This window comes from Onychomys torridus, chromosome 11, assembly GCF_903995425.1.
Source record: "Onychomys torridus chromosome 11, mOncTor1.1, whole genome shotgun sequence".
In the NCBI taxonomy this organism is placed as follows: domain Eukaryota; kingdom Metazoa; phylum Chordata; class Mammalia; order Rodentia; family Cricetidae; genus Onychomys; species Onychomys torridus.
In genome coordinates this window covers 13,811,181-13,832,301 of record NC_050453.1, presented here as the reverse complement: position 1 = coordinate 13,832,301, position 21,121 = coordinate 13,811,181, and the positions used below count along the sequence as shown (strand labels likewise).

The window sequence follows — 21,121 nt, the reverse complement described above, 5'->3', positions numbered from 1 at the left end:
TCCCCAACCTTCTACTTCCCAGAATTCTCTTCTCTCTTGTCCCACCTATACTTCCTGCCTGGCCACTGGCCAATCAGAACTTTATTTACACAGAGCGATCTCCACAGCACAGCTTCTTGCTCCAGCCATGCCTGCTGTTTACTGCCGTGCCCCTGCCATAAAGGATTCATGAAGTTCACCTAAGCTCTCCCTCCCATAAGTCACCTTGGTCAAGGCATTTTGTCACAGCAAAAGAAAAGTAACTAATACAGAAGTTGGTACCAGAGAGTAGGGTGTTGCTGTGAGGAACCTGACTGTGTTCTTTTTTTTTAGGAATGTTGAAGACTTTGGGACTTTGGACTAGAAAAGCAGTTGAATGCTATAAACAGAGATTAATAGTCCACTCTAGTAGGTAACAGGCAATCAGTAATGCTGAGAGCAACGTGGCTTTGGGGGGACTGAGGACTTTAATGGCAGTTAAGATGGATGCCATCCCTGCGATAGTTTGGCAAAGAAGCTGACTGCCTTCTGCCCATGTCCTGAGAACTTGCCGAACATGAGACTAAAGAGTGATGGCAAGAAGGGCATACTAGTAAGCTTAGTGTCACAGCCAAGACACTGCAGAGGAAGCTGCAGCTGTTAAGGAGACCTACACCGTTAAGGAGAGGCCTGATGTACACTGGAGCAGAGGGAAGGGCAGACTCCACCCAGCGGAGCTTCCAACTTGATAAAATTAAGGCCTCAAGGAGTCTTCTATTCCTAAAAAGCAACTTCAGACAAAAGCTGCTAGTGTGGTTCAAGGGGATCAGGGTTCATCCCAAGGCAGCCAGCCCGGCAGGGAAAATGAGGCCATGAAGAGAGGGAGGTTCATCCAGGCAGAGTGAGCCCCTGAGCCGAGGGCTAGATGTGCATCTCGTTCTGATGCTGTGGCCATAGGTATGTCCCTGGACTTCCAGCCTCAGTTTCTTCATCTGAAAAATTAGAGTGTTTGTAGAAATTTAATGAGTTAATGAATACATGTGCTTGATAGGTGATGAGTGAGAAATAGAATCACTTCTGTTGGTTTTCATAGCTCCACATGATTGTGTGTTTCCTATGTGTACAGAGCCTGAGAGTCCTGGAAATGGGTCCCTGGCTTTATGTTTATTTTCTGTTTCCACAATGTCTTAAATTACTCATCATAACAAAAATCCAACTTGTTTTAAATTGTTTGCTCCCGTAGTCATTTTAAGGATGATTTGTCCAAATGCAATGATTGTTTAGGATCCTTCATGACCCTTTACAGGACCTGAGGCTGAGCTGAAGTTTCTAAAATAGTAAGTAAGTAAGTAAGTAAGTAAGTAAGTAAGTAAGTAAGTAAGTAAGTAAATAAATAAATAAATAAATAAATAATAAATACTAGTGTTTCTATTCCAGATAAGCCGATGGCATAATCAAGGGCTGCCCCTCGGTCAGCACTCAGCAGAAAATGCCATCTTGATTAAAAGTACCCAGCAGTGGCCACTGGTGATTGACCCCCACAAGCAAGCACTCCACTGGATCCGTCAGATGGAAGGGCCCCGGCTACGGGAGATTTCCGCTGAAGATAGCAGTCACCGCCAAGCAATTGAAAATGCCATGCAAGCAGGAGGCTGCATCCTCTTGCAGGTATTTGGACAATAGAGCCTAATTTCTTCTTTTTATTGAACCCCTTGTTATATGCAATGAGCATAAATGTAGAAGTTTTAAGTGTTCAGGATCTTTGTCAAACAAATGTATACAGAATTACATTTACGTGCATGTACTATATATGTGCACACATGCACATAGTTTAGTTCTCTTATGGTATCAACTATGTGTCTTTTCAACTGATTTATCTAAGACATTTTTTTTTCCGTCTGTTGGACTTTTTCAGAATGTCCCTGAAGCAATCACTCCCAGCTTGAAGGCAATTCTAAAGAAAGATGTTTACCAGAAAAGAGGGCACTATTACATCAGAATTGATGATTCCGAGATTGACTACAATGAAAGGTTCAGGTAATGCTTCTCATAATCAAATCCAGTCCTATGTTTTATTTTTATTTATTTTTTTAAAAATTTATTCAGTTATTTATTATGTATACAGAAGAGGGCACCAGATCTCATTACAGATGGCTGTGAGCCACCATGTGGTTGCTGGGAATTGAACTCAGAACCTCTGGAAGAGCAATCGGTGCTCTTAACCTCTGAACCATCTCTCCAGCCCCCTTATGTTTTACTTTTTAAGATAAGGAACATGGAAGGCCTTGTGCATCCATCCTGAGGAGTGTGATCCTAAGTGGAAGGGTAGTTGTATCATCAACATTCCTTTGGGTTTCGTGGTTTATGGCTGTCCCCACATTCAGAGAGTGGGTGTTATCGGTGTGGTCAGGCTGTATGTGATGGGAACTGTGACCAGGGCTGAGTAGATAGTCAACAAGCTGGAAGCCTGGCCCGCTTAGTCCCAAGAAGTTTGCTTTGATCCCCTTGACCAGCACCAACACAGGCACAATAAGCTTTGGCCACTTTAGAAAACAAAAATCTGGGCCTGGAGTGGTTGCTCGGCCGGTTCCTGCTGTGAAGCATGAGCACCCAGGTCCAGAACACACGTGTGCGAAGGGTGACATGCACGTACAGTCTTAGCTTGGGGAAGGCAGAGACAGACCAGTCCCTAGAGTTCAGTGACCAGCCATCCTTGCCAACTGAGAGAGTCTGTCTCAGGAAATAAGGTGGAGAGCATTTGAGGAAAATACTTGAGGTCAACCTTTAGCTTGCACACACACACACACACACACACACACACACACACACACACACACACTTTATATTTAGTATTCAGAACAAAAAAGATTTTGCCCAGGGAGGTGGAAGTACTAGGAAGGACAATTGGAATCCTTAACAACAGAGACTTCTTTGCCTCAGATGAGCACCATGGAGGACTGGGCTCCTAGACAGCCAACATCCACCAAGGCACTGGGGCTAGTGGAATTAGAGATCCTCTGTCTCTTGAACTCAAACACTGAATTCTGTGGGAAACAGCAAGGGTGATTCTTGGAGAGGAATTTAACCTGGGTCCCTGGGTGAGACGTAAGAGGCAGGATTCAGAGTTCCATATAGCAAAAGCAGGTCACAGAGCTGTGTCACGGTCAAGGATCCTTCTGTTGGGGCTCATGTAGGTCACACACTCATCTCCTCACAGGAGTTCATGTGTCTCTCAGTAGCTTCAAGAGAGATATAGCAAGGAACCAGAACAGTAGCCAGTGCCCCTAAACACATTCCATGTTCCTGGCTTCTGACCAAGGACAGGAATCAGAACAGTTCATTTGTGAGGTCCTCGCCCCCAAACTGCCTGGCCTGCTTCTCTCCTGCTCCTCACTTCAGCTGCATGGCATCTGAGGGCCCAGCAGGAAACTACCTCCCACCTCCAGGCAGCTTCACAGAGAACTATGTTGTGGTAATATTTGACGACCACAGAAGCGCAGTTCCCAGGGAAGCCTTTGGGGCTGTGTGAGCATTGTCTCTTTGTGGGCAGAGCCACGGGAGTCATAGTAACTGTGGCCAACTAATCCCCAGAATAGATGTCTTCCAGAAGGTGGGGAGGGGGGTGATGCTTTAAAAGGCAGATGTGGGGCCAGATCCCCAATCTCCCAGGCCATGCCTCAGCCTCACCTTTTAAAAGTGGAGTGGACATGTCCCTGCTCTTCTTAACTGCTATAAAAACAAAATAAGACCTAGAATCTCGTTTGGTCTCACTACCTGCTCTAAACCACCACCATCCCTCCTGCCCTTCCCTCCCCTGTGCCCAGGCTGGCCTTCAGCCAGAAAGTCCAGTAGCTCCAAAGGGGCTACCACCTCAGCCCCAATTCCCCTTACAACTTCAGCCACAGAAACCATTCTTTACGATGATTAGTAGCATCAAAACTCTGTGTGTTTACCCTGACCTTATGCTTAAATCTAGTAAGGATATAAGTTATGGCTGTTTTTAAAGTATTAAACACAGATTTGTTCACATAGTATAAATGAAGATCATGCATTGAGTACAAAACTGAATAACACTAAAAATGAATCTTTTTTCACTTCCAGAACGATATATTTTATATTATTTAAACATTCGGTTTCATCTTATTCTTCTGTAAGTTCTTTGAATAACTGGTGTCTCTCTTCTTTTTAGGCTATACTTATCTACAGAACTAGACAACCCCCACTTTTCTCCATCAGTTTATAACTTTGTTACAATTATCAACTTCACGGTGACATTCCAGGGCTTGCAAGATCAGCTCTTATCTACAGTAGTAAGGCATGAAGTTCCTCATTTAGAAAACCAGCGCGCCCAGTTGTTAGAGAGTATTTCTCTTGATGCTGTGACTCTGGAGGAGCTGGAGGACAAAACATTGACCATACTGCAGAAAACAGAAGGTGAGGGAAGACGCCAAGCATGCTCAATAGACGTAAACAAAAGTCCGAAGAAGAAACCATGAGGTTATTTTCAGAATTGGTACCCAAAATGCCAAACCTCCATTACTACCAGATAGCCAGTTGGGATGGGTGAGTCCCACCCACCCATGTCACAATTTCACATTGTGAATTTTGATGTTCCTCGGCATCCATGTTTTCTTAGCTCTTTCTATACACATTTGACCACCAAACACTGAGCTTAGGGTCACCAAGTATGTTGATCGTAAAGGACTTTTTACAGAGAAATAACCATGTGACTCTTTTTTTTTTTTTTTTTGGTCTTTTTTTCAGAGCTGAGGATCAAACCCAGGGCCTTGCACTTGCTAGGCAAGCACTCTACCACTGAGCTAAACCCCCAACCTCATGTGATTCTTAAATATCACATTAAAATGTGGTATTTATTAGCAAAGAAGTCAAAATTGTTTTCCTCTTGTTGGAAGAATAGCTAAGAATATTTTTGTAGCAATAAAATATAAATTGATGTCAAGTTCTTCCCAGCTCACCCTGATGTAACCACACCTAAGTCAACCGGGACAAAACCCAGTTTATCTGACCCGAAACTGTCTTTGTGTTTTAATTCATGTCTCATGAGGAGACACAATATGTTTCTCAACCATATTAGTTCTCAAGATTACATAGAGAAATTCTCTATAAACTTATTGCACTTATTCATTGTCTTTTTAAATATAAATATCCAATGAGTACTGTACACGTTTGTATGACCCTGAACTTCACAGACAGGTTCTGGCTTCTATTGACTTTTTTGGTTGACTTTTTAAAAGAAGGGTCTTTCTAAGTAGCCCAGGCTGGCCTGGAGGAGGCCTTTCTTTTGCCTTAGTCTCATAACATCATATCAGGGCTTTTTCTTCTTTCAGCCTACGAATCCTTTGCAAATATATTATGGCTTCTAGCTTTGTGCTTTTTATGGGATTTCTGAGTGTGCAAGCAAGTGTGTCATGGTAGCTTTATCTGTTTATTGTGCCTTTTCCAGGGCTCTTTTCCTTCTGTGTGTTTGATCCTGTTGTGGCGTGTTTGTATTTTATTTTATTATTGTCCCTTAGAAGCCAATTTGCTTTCTAGTGAGAGACAGAGACGGGGGGGGGGGGGGGGGGTCTATACAGATGGGAGGGAAGGTAGCGAGGGTCTGGGAGTGGTAGAGGGAGGGGGTACCATAATCTGGATGTATTATATGAAAAAAATCTTGCCAGGCGGTGGTGGCGCACACCTTTAATCCCAGCACTCGGGAGGCAGAGCCAGGCAGATCTCTGTGAGTTCGAGGCCAGCCTGGGCTACCAAGTAAGCTCCAAGAAAAGGCGCAAAGCTACACAGGGAAACCCTGTCTTGAAGAAAAAAAAAATCTATTTTCAATAAAAGAAAAAAATGAAATAAAAAATTAAAAAAAAAAAAAACAGAATTTGACGAAGTTTGAAGTACTTCTAGGTTGGTTTTGTGAACCACTCATATGAAACAAGTGAAAATAAGTTAATGTCCATCAGAGAAATACCTGCTTCTATTATGCCTTTGATATTTACGCCCTACCAGATTTTTGTCTTATTAGAGGATGAGATCATTTTAGCTGCTAACGTTTACTAAAAAATGATTTTTAATTAAAAAGAAATCTTTCTTAAAGATTCTGTTATTTCGTAATTGTGTGTACTTGAGGGGAGTGCACAGGTGCCTGCAGAGGCCAGAAGAGGGCTCCAGATCCTCTGGAGTTACAGGGAGATTTGAGCCACCCCATGTTGGTGCCAGGAACAGGACATGAGTGCTGGGAACAGAACTCGGGGCCTCTACAAGAGCAATACTGCTCTTAAGTGATGAGCCATCTTTCTAGCTCTTTAAAAATATAACTAAGCAGGCCAGGTGTGGTGACACATGCCTTAAATCCCAGCACTTTGGGAGACAGGGGCACTTGTGTCGCTGAATTTGAGGTCATCCTAATCTACATAGCAAGACTTGGTCTCAAGAAAGGGGGTGAGGGGAGAAATAAAGGAATGAGTGAGGGAGGGAGGGAGGGAAGAGGGAAGGAGGGAGGGAAGGAGGGAGGGAGGGGGGAGGGGAGAAATAAAAAGGAGAGAGACAGAGACAGAGACAGAGAGAAGGAAAGGAAGTTTATAATGAATCTCTTAGAACTTCCTTGAAATATTTGAAGTGGGAAGAATTTCTGTCTGTCTAACATGGTGCTTGTTCAAAAGAAGAGTTGCAGTCTGATAATTTGAAGAATGGCCCTCACTGGTCAAAACAAAGTAGCACAGTGTGTTACATGAAATAATAGTATGCTTATTTATAAGTGGTGGGGGGAGACTAGGGATCAAACCCAGGGTCTTGTGCAGGTAGGTAAATACTCCAACCACTGAGCTACATCCCCAGCCTCTGTGTGTGTGTGTGTGTGTGTGTGTGTGTGTGTGTGTGTGTGTGTGTGTGTGTCTGTGTGTGTGTGTCTGTGTGTGTCTGTGTGTGTCTATCTGTCTATCTGTCTTTCTATCTGCCTATTTGCCTGTGTCTATGTCTCTGTGTCTGTCTGTGGGTATAGGTGTGTGTGTGTGTGTGTGTGTGTGTGTGTGTGTGTGTGTGTGTGTGTGTCTGTGTCTGTGTGTCTGTGTGTGTCTATGTATATAAGGTCAAATGTATTCTTTATGATGAAATTGTTACTGATTATGTTCCTGTAATAAATACAGAATTCACAAACACAATTAAGAAAAGGGAGTGGGCTGGGCAGTGGTGGCACACACCTTTAATTCCAGCACTTGGGAGGTAGAGGCAGGCAGATCTCTGTGAGTTCGAGGCCAGCCTGGTCTTCAAAGCAAGTTCCAGGAAAGGCGCAAAGCTACACAGAGAAACCTTGTCTCAAGAAAAAAAAGAAAAAGAAAGAAAAAGGAAAGAAAAGGGAGTGGAAGGTGGGGCCTGCATTCTGTCAGTGCTACTTCTTGGAAATATGATATGATTTAAACTGTCTGAGTGACCCTTCCCTGAAGTCCATGCCCACACTTGGGTCTGTCTTTACTTTTTCTGAGCTCCTCTTTTTCTCCTAAATCTTATGTCTTATTCTAAATTAAAATGTCTTTAATAAAACTTCCAACTCTGCTTTGCTATGAAAAGAAAAAGAAGAACCGATCTGGACAGAAAGCTGACAAAAGGCTCACAGTGAAAACATTCACACTGCCCAGAGTGGGAAAGAGCTAGCTGCCATGTCGACATCTAAATTCATGCTTTGTTCGTTTTTAGGCAGTGTGTTAGATGATGAAGAAATTGTAGAAAACCTAACAAAATCCAAAATGACTTCAAATGAAATTTCCAAACGTATCAAAGAAACAGAAAAGGCAGAACGTGAAATTCAAGCAACTCGCAAGAACTACCTCCCCATAGCCACGCGGGGCGCGCTGCTCTACTTTGTGGTCGCCAGCCTCACCCAGGTGGAGCACATGTACCAGTTCTCCTTGGAGTGGTTCCGGCAAATTTTTGTTTCCTCTACAGGTTTCCAAAACCAAAGAACAAAAGCATGATTGGAAAGCGGACGAAACATCTCTGGAAAAAGGCAGTGAGGTCTCTTTAAGTGTCTCAAGTCAACAGAATCTGAAACGTAGGAGGAATCCCTTAACAGAGAATACAAAAAACGCAACCCATGAGTTGACAAGAAACGTGTTCAGGGTAAGCCATCCTTTTACCACGAGTTATTCCAGCACTGCCTCTCGGAACTCAAGTAATGGTTGTGGTTTCTCTAGGTGGTCTCTTCTGCTCTCTTTAATGAGCATAAACTCTGCTTCTCCTTCTGGCTTTGTGTCTCGATCATGAGAGAGAATTCCAATGACACTCTGGTGGCTGATGACATAGGATTTCTACCAGAAGAAGAATGGAACATCTTTTTGTATTCTGGCATTTTGATAAATATTAAAAATATACTATCCAAGCCTAGACTGAATAGTAAGTAAAAATAATTTCTCTGGATATGGCTTTAAAAAAACAAAAACACTGAAATATGTTCCCTTATAAAATACTAAGAGATTTTGAGGTTTACTTCTGTGATCGATGTCCAAATTCCATGTCAGCATCACGAATGTGTGAACATGCAGTCAGCATGTCTTTCTTTCTTTGTCTGTGAGAAAACATTTCACTGTATAGCCAGGCTAGCCTAGAACTCATGATCCTAAGTCATTACTGAGTGAGTGAATGACTAAATAAATCACAACTAGTAAGATGATAGTGGTCCTGATGTAAAGCAGACTATCTAGTGGTAGTGAATAGGGACACACACACACACACTGATTATAATGCCACCGCCAGCCCCTTCCTGCCCCTTTCTTCCCTTACTATTGACAACTTGAGCCATAAAGCATGCCTGTCTGTGGTGGTCTGGATGAGGACGTCCCCGGCCACTCTGGTTGATTTTTTATGCAGTGGCTCTTTGCTCAACAACCATACTTGTAATTATCCACTCCGTAGTGAGTCACTAGGTGAAGGATTTTCCGTGACCGTTTTCCCTTCTCTGTTAGGCATCTTTGAAAGTCGCAGAAAGGAGCATCTTCAGTGGGTGACGGACCTGAGATGGAAACAGTGCCAGTACATCAGCAGCCAGATGGAGCCATTCTCTCTTCTCTGCAAGTCGCTCCTGTCCAATAAATGGCAGTGGGATGCCTTTAGGGAGACTAAGGCTGTGTACTCTCTACTGGGCAGCCCTTTCTCCTCACGTGAGGCTTCACTTCAGGAAAGTCCCAGACCACCGGAGGAGGGTACGGAACATAGCGCTCTAATGGAAGCCTAACAGATGTGTGCGTGCATGTGTAGATCCTCAGTGTATAAAGGTGGATCTTAAGAGGCATGCCTAGCACTTGAAGACAACAGCAGGCAGATCACTTGAATTCAAGGCCAGTTTGAGCTATGGGACAGCCAGGGCTACACAGAGAAACCTTGTCTTGAAAAACAAAAAAGAAAAAAGGGGGGTTGGGGATTTAGCTCAGTGGTAGAGTGCTTGCCTAGCAAGCGCAAGGCCCGGGGTTCGATCCTCAGCTCCAAAAAAGAAAAGAAAAGAAAAAAGAAAAAAAGGGAATGGGGGGTAGATCACAACAAATAGAAATGAAGAACATTGATATGTTCCATGTGCCATGTTCGAGTCAACACAATCCTCACAATAAGGAAGTGGTTTGTATGAATTTCACTGTTACAGGTAAGAAACTGGTATGAGTTCTGAACTTCGGAAACATTAAATATATCAGCATATCATTATGGCACTCTGGTTCTGAACCTTGCATCTCTTCCTAGATTCTAATTTTATGTAACAGACATGGTCTAAAAGCAAGAGCTGAGCCGGGCGGTGGTGGCGCACGCCTGTAATCCCAGCACTCAGGAGGCAGAGGCAGGTGGATCTCTGTGAGTTCAAGGCCAGCCTGGTCTACAGAGCTAGTCCAGGACAGGCTCCAAGAAAACAGAGATACCCTGTCTCCAATAATAATAATAATAATAATAATAATAATAATAATAAAATAAAAGCAAGATCTGGACATACACCCAGTGGGATAGCACTTGCCTAGCATGGCAAGGCCCCTGTGCTCAATCACCAGGACCACAAAAAGAAAGAAAAAGATACCCATGAAAAACGTAACAAGCCCAGGGAAGAACTGCACAGGAAACAGATCCATTTGTTTGTGTTTTTCAAGACAGGGTTTCTCTGCGTAGCCCCGACTGTCTTAGAACTCACTCTGTAGCCCAGGCTGGCCTCCAGCTCAGAGATCTGCCTGCCTCTGCCTCCTGAGCGCTGGGATTAAAAGTGTGCACCACCACTGGCCGGCACAAACAGATCTTTTAAGGGCTGTCATCTTGTCATATTTTCTCCTTTTCTATTTCTGCTCTGAGCTCTGCACCCCCTTTCTCACCCTTTTAACTATGACACCCCCACTTGGGACACAGGCTAGTCTGTTCGCTGCCACAATATTCTCCATTTTTCCTGCAGAGTTTTGTTATAATGGACAATAATGTCGTCCAATAATATCAATATTCTCACACCTGCTTCCCTTCTGTCGGAAGGAGGATCCCAGGAGTAGAAATGCTCATCCGAAGGAGACACTTTTCATGTGAGAAGTCCCCACCAGGATGATTTCTTTAAAAACCTAAATTACGTATTTTCACCAGCAGTGTGCATGCCCAGTCTTCTTGAAAGTTTTTATGATCTTTAATTAAGTAATTGTGTGTGAAGGCATGTACACATAAGTACAGGTGCCCACAGAGGCTAGAGGTGTCATATGCCCCTGGAGCTCAAGTTAGTAGGCACTTATGAGTTATCTGATTTGGGTGCTGAGATTCAAACTTGGGCCTCTAGAAAGAGCAGTGTGTGCGCTGAACCACCGGGCATCTCTCCAGCCCACCTGCTCATTTTCTAAAAGAAAACTTTATCTTTTGGGGGTTGTACCAACCTGAAAAGTACAGAATACTTTAATTTTAATTGCCATACTAGCAAGAAACTTTTTAAGGGTTATTGGTGATTTGATTTGCCTATTCACACACATACTTTATTCATTTTTAAAATGAATTGCTTATCTCCTTTTTGATTGTTTATAAGAATACTATTAATGTAGGTAACATTTTGTATATTTTTTTCTAAATCCATTTATTATTTATTGGTTGATAGAATCTGAACTATACAAGTAGTAAGATGTTTGTTTATGGTATCAATTATATCTATTTTTCTACCTCCTTGCTTTCCAGACACTTCTAATGAAGAAGCCTTCACCCACACAGTTTTGTTCAAGGATCACTGTTGTTGTTTTTTTGTTGGTTTTTTTTTTTTTTTGCATTTATCACCAATCTATCTGCAATCCCTACAACATTTTAATATAAGACAAAAGTCAATAATTTTTGTGTAAAGGAACTCAGTTAACCCTTCTTGTAAAGTGAGGATCCTTTTATTTTGCAAACAACTCCAAATTTATCACTTGTGATTGAACTTACACACACCATGGGATTTTTAAAAATCAAAATATTAGCACATTTTAAAAACATTTCTTTTATAATCCAGTTGTATGTGAAGTTAGACATTGGGGAAATGCCAGGGAAGCAAGGTACTTAGGAACAGTAAGTATGGCTGGAAACAAGGCCTAGAGGGCATCTCACTTCCCCAGCAAGACTCCATCACCATGGAGAGAGAAGTCAGTACAAAAATAAATAACTGTGAAGTTCTCAAGATTGTGGTAATCCTCTTTGAGCTCCTATGGGGTCTCATCTCCTCATCTGTTTTAGCTGTTGTGAGTAGAAATCTCTTATCTATACACTGAAACTCACCCGAGGGAGCAGGCGCTGAGGGCCTTGGCTTCTTATTTTCCTTCAGCCTTGTAGGCCATCACTACATCCCTAGCCTCATCCACCCTGTTACATCCCTACTCACCCACATCATTTGAGCCTATGTCTACTTCATGATGATGGATGGTGATGTCCCAAGTCCTAGGAATAGCACTAAATTACTATGTTTCCTTTCATAGTTTTATAACTTGTTTGTATAGTAACATAGTTTAGTGGCACAGCTGTCTGGTGATTAATTCCAGTCTCTTTCTCTTGATGGTATCTAGCTGAACTTCTGAATGAAAACGATGAGATGCTGAAACCTATAAATTTTCCTTGGGAAAAACTCACTCCATTTCAAAGACTTATCTTGGTAAGATTTGTTAAGACAAAAGATTACAATTCTAAATATTTCAAGTAAGCTTATTGGTCGTTTGGACCCCTCACAATTTAAATTTTATAAGCAAAATATGCTGACTTCGGCAAGCTATGGTTTATTGAATCTTAGTGTAGAGGGAGGCACCAGCATTCCACCCTAGTGTTTTGTCACGTGGTGGCGCCGCCGCCGCCGCCGCCGCCGCCGCCGCCGCCGTTCATCCTTTATAGACGAGACAAAACCCTGAGGGATGAACTGAGCTGCCCGGTGCCACAATTGTCTCCCTGTTCTTTTGAGATCTACCCGTTCTACGTGGTACTTTCTGCCCTCCTGCCCCTCCCCCCCCCCGTCCCCCTCCCCCCCCCCCCCCCCCCCCCCCCCCCCCCTCCCCCCCCCCCCCTTCCTCCTCCGTGCTAAAATTATAAGAACAGACCCAGTCCTTTAGGGAGAAGACAATAGCGGCCCAATCAGGATATGACAGGTAATGTGTCTGATCCCTGGTTCAATGTCCAGAAGCCACATGGCTGACTCCCAGCTAGATTACATCCACCAAAGTGGCACCTATAGAGGCAGCATGTTACACGGCTCCCATTTCTCAGCTGCTTTAGAACATGGCTTGGGGTTGGGGAGATTCAGGTTGGGATTAGCTGTATATTAGTCAAGTTTGTTAAGGTAGCAAAATGCCTAAGATAATCAACTTATAAGGCTCATCTGTGCTCAGTTTCAGGGGTTTTTCAGTCCATGGTCGGTAGACAGAAAGAGGGGTGTATTAGTCAGGGCTCTCTAGAGTAACAGACATACCTTGCCCATTCTCAGTTTCAGATCTGCCTTCCATGCAGGAAGGCTGAACTTTCTCAGAACGTATTTCATGATCATTGTGTAAAAATGTACCATGTAAGTTGTTTGTGTATAAGGCAGTCTTCACTGGAAAGTTATATGCCCATTATACATGTACTATATGTGTGCCCAACGTGGTTCACATGCCCACAGCTCTCCCCAGACCTGTATTCTGTCCCACTTAAGCTTAGACTGTGCCATTGTTTTTTTGTCATATGAATGGTAGGATTAATTGTCTTCCAGTAGGGTTATCTTGCATCTTCCAACCCCAAACTATATGGGTTCTTCTTGCTCTAGACATGGTCAGCAGAGCAGGAGGAACCCAGGAAAAGTGTCCTTTTGCAGGGCCAGAGAGCACAGTGTACTGTGCAGCCAAACCAAGCTCCCTCATTGAGTGTAGGAGAGCTTTGTAGGAACACAAGGTAGCCTGGCAGAGGGCTTAGTCAGGGTTCTATTGCTGTAAAGAGACACCATGACCACAGCAACTCTTATAAAGGAGTACATTATAATTGGGGCTGGCTTACAGTTCAGAGATTTAGTCCATCATCATCATGATGGGACATGGCAGCTTGCAGGCAGACATGGTGCTGGAGAAGGAGCTGAGAGATCTACATTTTGATTGGCAGACAACAGGAAGTGGTCTGAGATATGAGTGGTATCTTGAGCATAGAAGACCTCAAAGTCCCCCCCACACACACAGTAACATACTTCCTCCGATACCTCCATGGCCACACCTACTTCAGCAAGGCCACACCTCCTAATAGTGCCACTCCCTTTGGGGGCCATTTTCTTTCAAACCACCACACCAACCAGTGGTCAGGAGAAAACCCCCCTCTTGTTAAACCTCCCCAACAGCACATCAGGAAACTCTGGCTTGAGCCAGACACTTATTTTTATTTCATTTTTACCACCAGAAATAGTCCCCTGAGTAGATTTTAAATTTACCTTGTCTTCTGTTTTATTTTTCAGATTAAAATTCTTCGGCCAGAACGTTTAGAGAATTCAATAAGAAAGTTCATAACTGAAAAAATGGGAAGTGAATATATCCACGAGACTACAGTTAATCTGAAAGAATCATATAAAGAGTCCACCGCTCAAACACCGCTGATCCTTATTCACTCCTACGGTGAGCTTTCTGAGCCGTGAAGCAGCAGGCAACACCCAGCACCACAGGATGGAGGGTAGCGCCTCACACCTGTAATCCCAGCTCTCTTTAAGTGAGGACGAAAGGGTCATAAATTCAAGGTCCTCCTCAGCTCTGAATATTTTTAGGCTAACCTGTGCTACATGACCCTATCTGGAAAAATACTACCACCACCACCCAAAGTGGGGAAAAAAGTGTGGAGAAATAGATTCTGCATCCAATTATCCTGTTTAAAAGCTTCACATCCTTCTAACATCTTTGAAAAGGGATTTAAACTTTAAACTATATGAAGGATGAATCTTTGTAAAAATATAAAAGAATCAAGATGAAAAAAGGTATTAGAGCTAATTATCTTGTAGAAAATATCTTCATGCACATTAAAAAGAGTTGGGGTCACTCCTTAAATTTACCAGCTGTTTAACAGTGATCATTAAAACACCACATACCATTCTGTGGTGGAACATGTTTACCCAGAGTAAACTGTTTCTCTAGTTGCTATTTTTAAAGAAGTACAAGGTGACTGCCGGAAGTAGGCTGTGTCCTTCTAACCCACACGCCCCCACCTCTGTCGCTTACCTCTGCTCTGTGGGCGCCAAGGATAGCGCCCCCACTTGGACTCCACAGGCAGAGGCTTGGTCCAGGGCACCCCCTCTCCCTGAAGGTCTTCTCATCAGACCATGGTGCACCAGGCTGTGTGCCTGACGCCTGCAAAGATGCTGCCTTCCCCCAGCAGGCAGCTGGCCGCCAGCTCATGTCAACAACAGTCCGGACAGAAGGAGAGACACACCTCTCTTTAGGAGACAGCTAAGGTTTGACAACACACGTTCTTAACACACTTCTGCTGCCAAAGCCTGAGCACAAAGTCTCCACGCCCATACCCATTTTCATCACATTTGAAAACCATGGTGTTTTAGCTAGGGTAGCATCCATCACCAGAGGATGACGGGACGAGCAGATACAGGCATGCCAGTCAGCCGTGCCTTAGGTTATGAGCAGTTACCATTCCCAGATTTTGGGAAACTGTATCACAGGCCAGCAAGTGGCAGAGACAAACTTTGAACCAAAGGCTTTAATTCCCAAACCCAAGTCATTCTCTCGTGGCTCTGTCGTCTCTCCTCACCCCCTCATTAAGTGCAGGATTGCATCTGCTGAGGGAACTCAGTGAGCTTGTAGTTCTAGGTACCTCTCCATGTTGTCGCAGGGATTGACCTCAACAATATCCTCCTGAGATTTGCACAGGAGTTCAAAGGGACGACCCCACAGGTGACCATGATTTCCCTGGGCCGAGGCCAGGCAGCCAAAGCGGAAGAGCTCATTTTTAAGGCGCTGGACAGCAAGCATCAATGGGTTTTCCTCCAGAACTGCCACCTCGCAGCCTCCTTCATGCCAAGACTCTGCGCTATCATAGAGTCGTAAGTTCCGCGCTTGTCTGTCTGCGAGTGAATTCATTATCTGCACTGTGTAGGGCAATGCCTGTTGTTCAGCTTTCTGTGGCCCCATGTTGGAACGCCAAAATGGTGGTGGTGGTGGTGGTGGTTTGTTTTTATTATTTGGCTCTTTGCTCTTTGGGGGCCTGCCACTCAGCTCCTAAATGAATCACACAGGAAATTTTTTCTTACTTATGAATGCCTGGCCTTAGCTTGGCTTATTTCTAGCCAGCATTTCTTAACCTTTTGCCTCTGGGCTTTTTCTTCTTCCTTTTCTTACTTCTGCATATCTTACTTTCACTCTTACTCCGTGGCTGGCTGTATGGCTGTGTGGCTGTGTGGCTGTGTGGCTGTGTGGCTGTGTGGCTGTGTGGCTGTGTGGCTGTGTGGCTGGCCCTGGTGTCCTCTCTCTTCTCTCCTTGTTCCTGTCCTGTTCTCTTGCTCTTTCTTCTTTTCCACCCAGATTTCTCCTCCTATTTATTCTCTCTGCCTGCCAGCCCCGCCCATCCTTTCTCCTGCCTCGCTATTGGCCGTTCAGCTCTTTATTAAACCATCAGGTGTTTTAGACAGGCAAAGTAATGCAGCTTCACGGAGTTAAACAAATGCAATATAAAAGAATGTAAACACATCTTTGCATCATTAAACAAATGTTCTGTAGCATAAACAAATGTAATTCATCTTAAGATAATACTCCACAACAAATGTATACTGTGAGTGGCAACCGTGAAGCAATGTATTGGGCCACTAAAGAACACGTTGCTGCCCTCAACACTGTCCTGAGAGCACACTGGCTTTTCTCTTTTTCCTTTTAAACAACTGTTTAGATGGTTATTTTCCATCTTATGTAGCATTTGCTCATGTATAGTCTATGACATAATATTTTACATGACTCTAAACAGCAAAGCCCAGGACCTCAGCTCCCGCTCTCAGGGTTTCCTTCAGGCCCATTTTTACCCTGCTCCAACCTCCCCGGCTAGAGTCCCTTCAAGGCTGTACTCCCCACAGCACAGATTGATTCCCAGAGGCTCAGCCTTCTTGTTTGCTGCACTTTGAAACGTGATTGTTGTAACAATGAGGGAAGAGTCAGCAACGTGTGAAATTAGAAACATTTTGGCCAATCACATTGCACAGGTTTTTCTTCCCATTGTCTTTTATTGTCTTCCTAGTCCGTATGGCCCCAACTGGAGCAAGGGTGTGAAGATCCAATGTTGTCATTCTGACGCTTTGAGTACCTGAAAGGAGACTCCAGTGAAACTCTAACTGCTCAACTTAGATTTCTAAAGTCTCTCCTAATACAGTTTGTGCTATTCTGAGACTGTTAGTCTTTTAGCAGTTTAAAAACTATTGGGGAAAAAAATCACACTTAAGGAATCACCCAAGAATCAGAAGATTAATTATTAATATGACTTTAACAGATGCGGACTTTGTCCACATCCTGCATAATTCATTTAAAACACTTGCAGGGCATCTGCTCTTTGTCGCTACTATTCCAGGCGCTGCGGACATTGCACACCCAGGTAAATACTGTAGGTGTTCAGAGCACTGTAAGCTGCAGACGGGTGTCCAGTAGCAGAGAAGAGTGTTCTCAAGGAAGCTGGCCAGCATAAATCGGACACCATGTGGTGTTTTGCTCTTTGTTTCTTTCTTCCTTTCTTACTTCCTTCCTTTCTCTCTTTCTTTCTTTCTTCCTTTCTTCCTTTCTTTCTTTAGAGAGACAGAGAGACAGAGACAAAGACAGACAGACAGAGAGAAAGAACATTGTAGTTGGGTAGATAGGGAGGTGAGGAGGGTCTGGGAGGAACTGGAAGAAAGGAAAGAATGTACTCAAAATGTAAGAAATTCTAAGAAAATAACATTTTTAAATGGCTATAAAAAACCTGAAAGATTCCTGAATTTAGGCAGTAAATAAAAACATTCTCAGTATGTTGCTAAGAAGGAAAAATACCAAGCTAGAAATAATATGTACAGTATGATATTTTTATTTAAAAATAAGAGGAGACTCAAAAGAGGAAAAGGAAAGCATTTAGTGAAATTACAGGTTATTTAGGTTATTTTTGTTTTTCTGTTTTATTTTGTATTTAATGGTGGTTTTGCTTTTCATTATTATTGGCTTATTCTATAAATTTTTATTGCACGTGTGTGTGTGTGTGTGTGTGTGTGTGTGTGTGTGTGTGACACAGAGAGAGAGAGAGAAAAAGTGTTGTGTACATGAGTACATGCATGCCACAGCATACAATTGGCAGTCAGAAGACAGCTTTTAAAGTCAATTCTCTGCTTCGAGCATGTGGGTCCTGGGGATCAAACTCAAGTTGTCAGCCTTGATGGAAAGAGACTTTATTACCCATATTATCTAAACATTTTAGGAGTAATTTTAGATCTGCATTACATGGACAATACACCCACCTCTTCACCTTCTCTTCTGGTTCTCATTCTTATGATTAGCCTACCAGTGTTCCTAATTTAAAAATAGACATTTTTTTCTCTGAGTTGTTTGAAAGTTAACTGCAGACGCAATGTCACTTGACCCCTCGGTGCCCCACTGTGCTCAGCCATCTAATCAGCAGAACTTCGTCCTGGTGAGTCTGCTTTCTCAAGGTATCTTCTGTGGTAAGAACTCTTGGTCTAGGTCCTAAAACAGTGGTTTCTGTTGCACAACATTGTCTGTCTCTCTAGTCTACCTTAAAATGGCAGAACTCCTCAGTCTGTCTTTATCTTTCCATCTCTGATGGCTTTGAAGACACAGCCAGATATGTTGTGCATGTCCTTCAGCGGTGTCCACCCTGCAGTCTACAGGCCATGTGCACCTAGGATAGTGATGAATGCTGTCACAAAATAACAAACTGACTTAAAATATTACAGTGGGTTTTAGGGTTTTGGTTGGTTGGTTGGTTGGTTGGTTGGTTGGTTGGTTGGTTGTTCTGGCCATACCTTTGGTAACTCAATCTCAAACATGAACCTCATTGACAACAATGTCATGCTATCGTGTCAAAAGATGGATGTACTCAAAAGAGTTCTCAACTTGAGCTTACGTGCTGTTTCCTCGTGTGTAGTTGATGGCTTTCTATGGTCATGAAGATGGTGAATGTGCTAGATCTTTGCAGTGGAGCTTGTCAAGAGGCATACAGTGTCACTGCATTATTCCTAGGATGCTAACTTTGATCCTGTGATTATAGTATCTGCCACTCATGGAAACCTTCAGACCTCTTTTATGTATTAAACTGTCCCCAGTAGTTTCAGCATGCCATGATAATTTGTGACTGAATTATTACTACCTAATTTGCCAAACAGTTTCCTAACTGCTCAGCTTTACCACCTGCTTCTATCCCCAACACCTCACACAGAAAAAGAATCATGTGAGGACAGGCTAACCATAATAAAAAGTATCTCTCCTCTCCCATCCATTGACTCACTTACACGTCTCACACATCACTCACACATGTCCATGTGTGTGTCATCCCACTGTATTCATTCGATTCGGCCAGGACGTACTGTCACTCACTTTGCTGTTCAGTTGTCCGAGGTGTGACCTGGAACTCCCCCCCCCCCACCCTGGCTTTTTGAGATAGCTCTGTGGACAAGGCTGATCTTGAACTCATGACCCCTGCTCCCTCCCAAGTAGAGTAAGGCACTGCCACACCTGGCTTTCACGTAGGTCGTGTTTTATAAGTTTTCCCAAGATTTCATACTGAGTATTTCTGAATTTTTTTTTTTACTTAAGGGACATAGAAATTGGTGAATCTTATATTCTTTGTGTGTTGTCAAAGCCCTTGTGGTGAGTGGTATCTTTGTCATTAAAATGACTTGTAAGGTCACAAAAACATTAAAATGTTCTGACTCTAAGAAGATATTGCACAAATTTTTTAATATTTACATTTTTATTTTGCAGATTTAGTAGTCCAGATATGATGCTAGACCCCGACTTTAGGCTTTGGTTAAGCTCAAAATCATATGGTTCGTTCCCAATTCCTATTCTTCAGAAGGGTGTGAAGGTAAGGACAAGCTGGCAAGATGCCAGTGTTGACGGGCATCCCTGCTTGACTGTAGAACACCATCATTCCTTATTCTAAATCAAGAGCACTCCTGGTGTGCTCATTGTCGGCTTTTGCTAGGTGGGGAGGGTTGTATTTTCAAAATGGCAAGGTGGCGGCCTTGGCAAGTAGAGCCAAGGGGCATGGCGGAAAGTCACTCCTCACACATGCAGGCGGCACTCACGTGGAAAGCGTTATGAAGGGGGGGAAAAGGGAAAACGGGTGGGGTTGAAAAGAGGAGGAGGAGGAGAAAGGAAGAGAGGACATGACCTTGTGGCAAGAGAGAGGAAGGGAGAGAGAAGAGCGAGGGTCTTTCTCTTAAAGGGGGACTTTGTGCCTATGCATAGAGACTACACATCCACCATTCACAAAGAGAAACTAAGTTTTTGCCTGGGTTAGTAAGTGCATCCTGCCGGAGCCCCCAGGGGCAGGCCAGGTAATGTGTAAACATTAGCAGGGAGGATGCTACCTTAGTGTGTAGACCTGCTTTCAGTAACCCCTAGCTCTGACACTTGCCTCTCAGAGAGGATGCCCTGCTTCCAGTTGATGTAAACATGTTTGTGTAGCTTTTCCCCTTCCACCTTCTACGTTTTCCCCCTCAAGACACCGTCTGGCTATGTTGCCCAGGCTGGCCTTGAACTCCTGAGCTCAAATGATCCGTCACCTCAGCTACTTGAGTATGTACCACTACCCCCAACTATGTGCCGTTTTCTTACTTCTATTCCTCTTAACCAGTTTATGATTTGTTAACTCTCTGGAAAGTCCTAGCAGAAGGGAAACAAAGCATTTGCTAAAATAACCTTAATTGTAGGTTATGTCGGGCTTCTGAATATGAAGACTTGCTCAATCCCATTAAAGGCCCAGTTGGCCTACAGATAGACTTCAAATGATAGAAAAACCAATGAAGACTCGGAAAAATGCTATGCGCGGACCACACTTAGCCAGGCCGGCTCCTAAAACTAGAAACATCTCCCTGCAACCCTGTGTTTCCTTTCTCCCAGAGCCACTTCCCAACAGCCCTGCCAGACAGAGAAATCGGAGACTTTCAGCCTGTGACTTAAGATGCCCTGTTTACTTCCCAAGTCCAGGCTGACTATGACCTCAAGTGGCCTTTCTCCTTTGACCAGGAGTAGAAGTTGGGAGGCAGCAGTGATAAAGAGAGACAGCGTTTAAAGGACATTTATTTTGATTAGGTCCATTGCTCTAATTCCACTTTAAGAGACTATCAATCAGAGAGAGAGGAAGAGAGAGGTGGCTCAGCGGTTAAGAGCACTGACTGATGATGTTCCAGAGGACCAGGGTTCAATTCCCAGACCGTCCAATGTCCAATGATTCCAGGATTTAAAAAAAAAAAAAAAGAGCTGGGCGGTGGTGGCGAACACCTTTAATCCCAGCACTCGGGAGGCAGAGCCAGGCGGATCTCTGTGAGTTCGAGGGCAGCCTGGGCTACCAAGTGAGTTCCAGGAAAGGCACAAAGCTACAGAGAGAAACCCTGTCGGGGGGGGGGGGGGGGGGGGAGGGTGTCTATTAATCAAGGTGGGCATGGTGGTGCATGACTTTAATCCTAGCACCAGGGAGACAAGGCAGGCGGTGGATCTCTATAAATTCAAGG

General features: G+C 43.7%; 1 protein-coding gene across 1 annotated transcript in view; it reads left to right on the top strand.

Moving 5' to 3' along the window:
* Positions 1-21,121, top strand: part of Dnah14 (dynein axonemal heavy chain 14) — a 211,173-nt gene that overhangs the window by 164,860 nt on the left and 25,192 nt on the right. Inside the window, 11 exon segments of the mRNA XM_036202583.1 lie at positions 1,396-1,626; positions 1,874-1,995; positions 4,148-4,392; positions 7,657-7,904; positions 7,906-8,079; positions 8,154-8,352; positions 8,922-9,158; positions 11,985-12,070; positions 13,880-14,036; positions 15,256-15,466; positions 19,368-19,470. Of these exon segments, the coding sequence (XP_036058476.1) occupies positions 1,396-1,626; positions 1,874-1,995; positions 4,148-4,392; positions 7,657-7,904; positions 7,906-8,079; positions 8,154-8,352; positions 8,922-9,158; positions 11,985-12,070; positions 13,880-14,036; positions 15,256-15,466; positions 19,368-19,470 (2,013 nt within the window).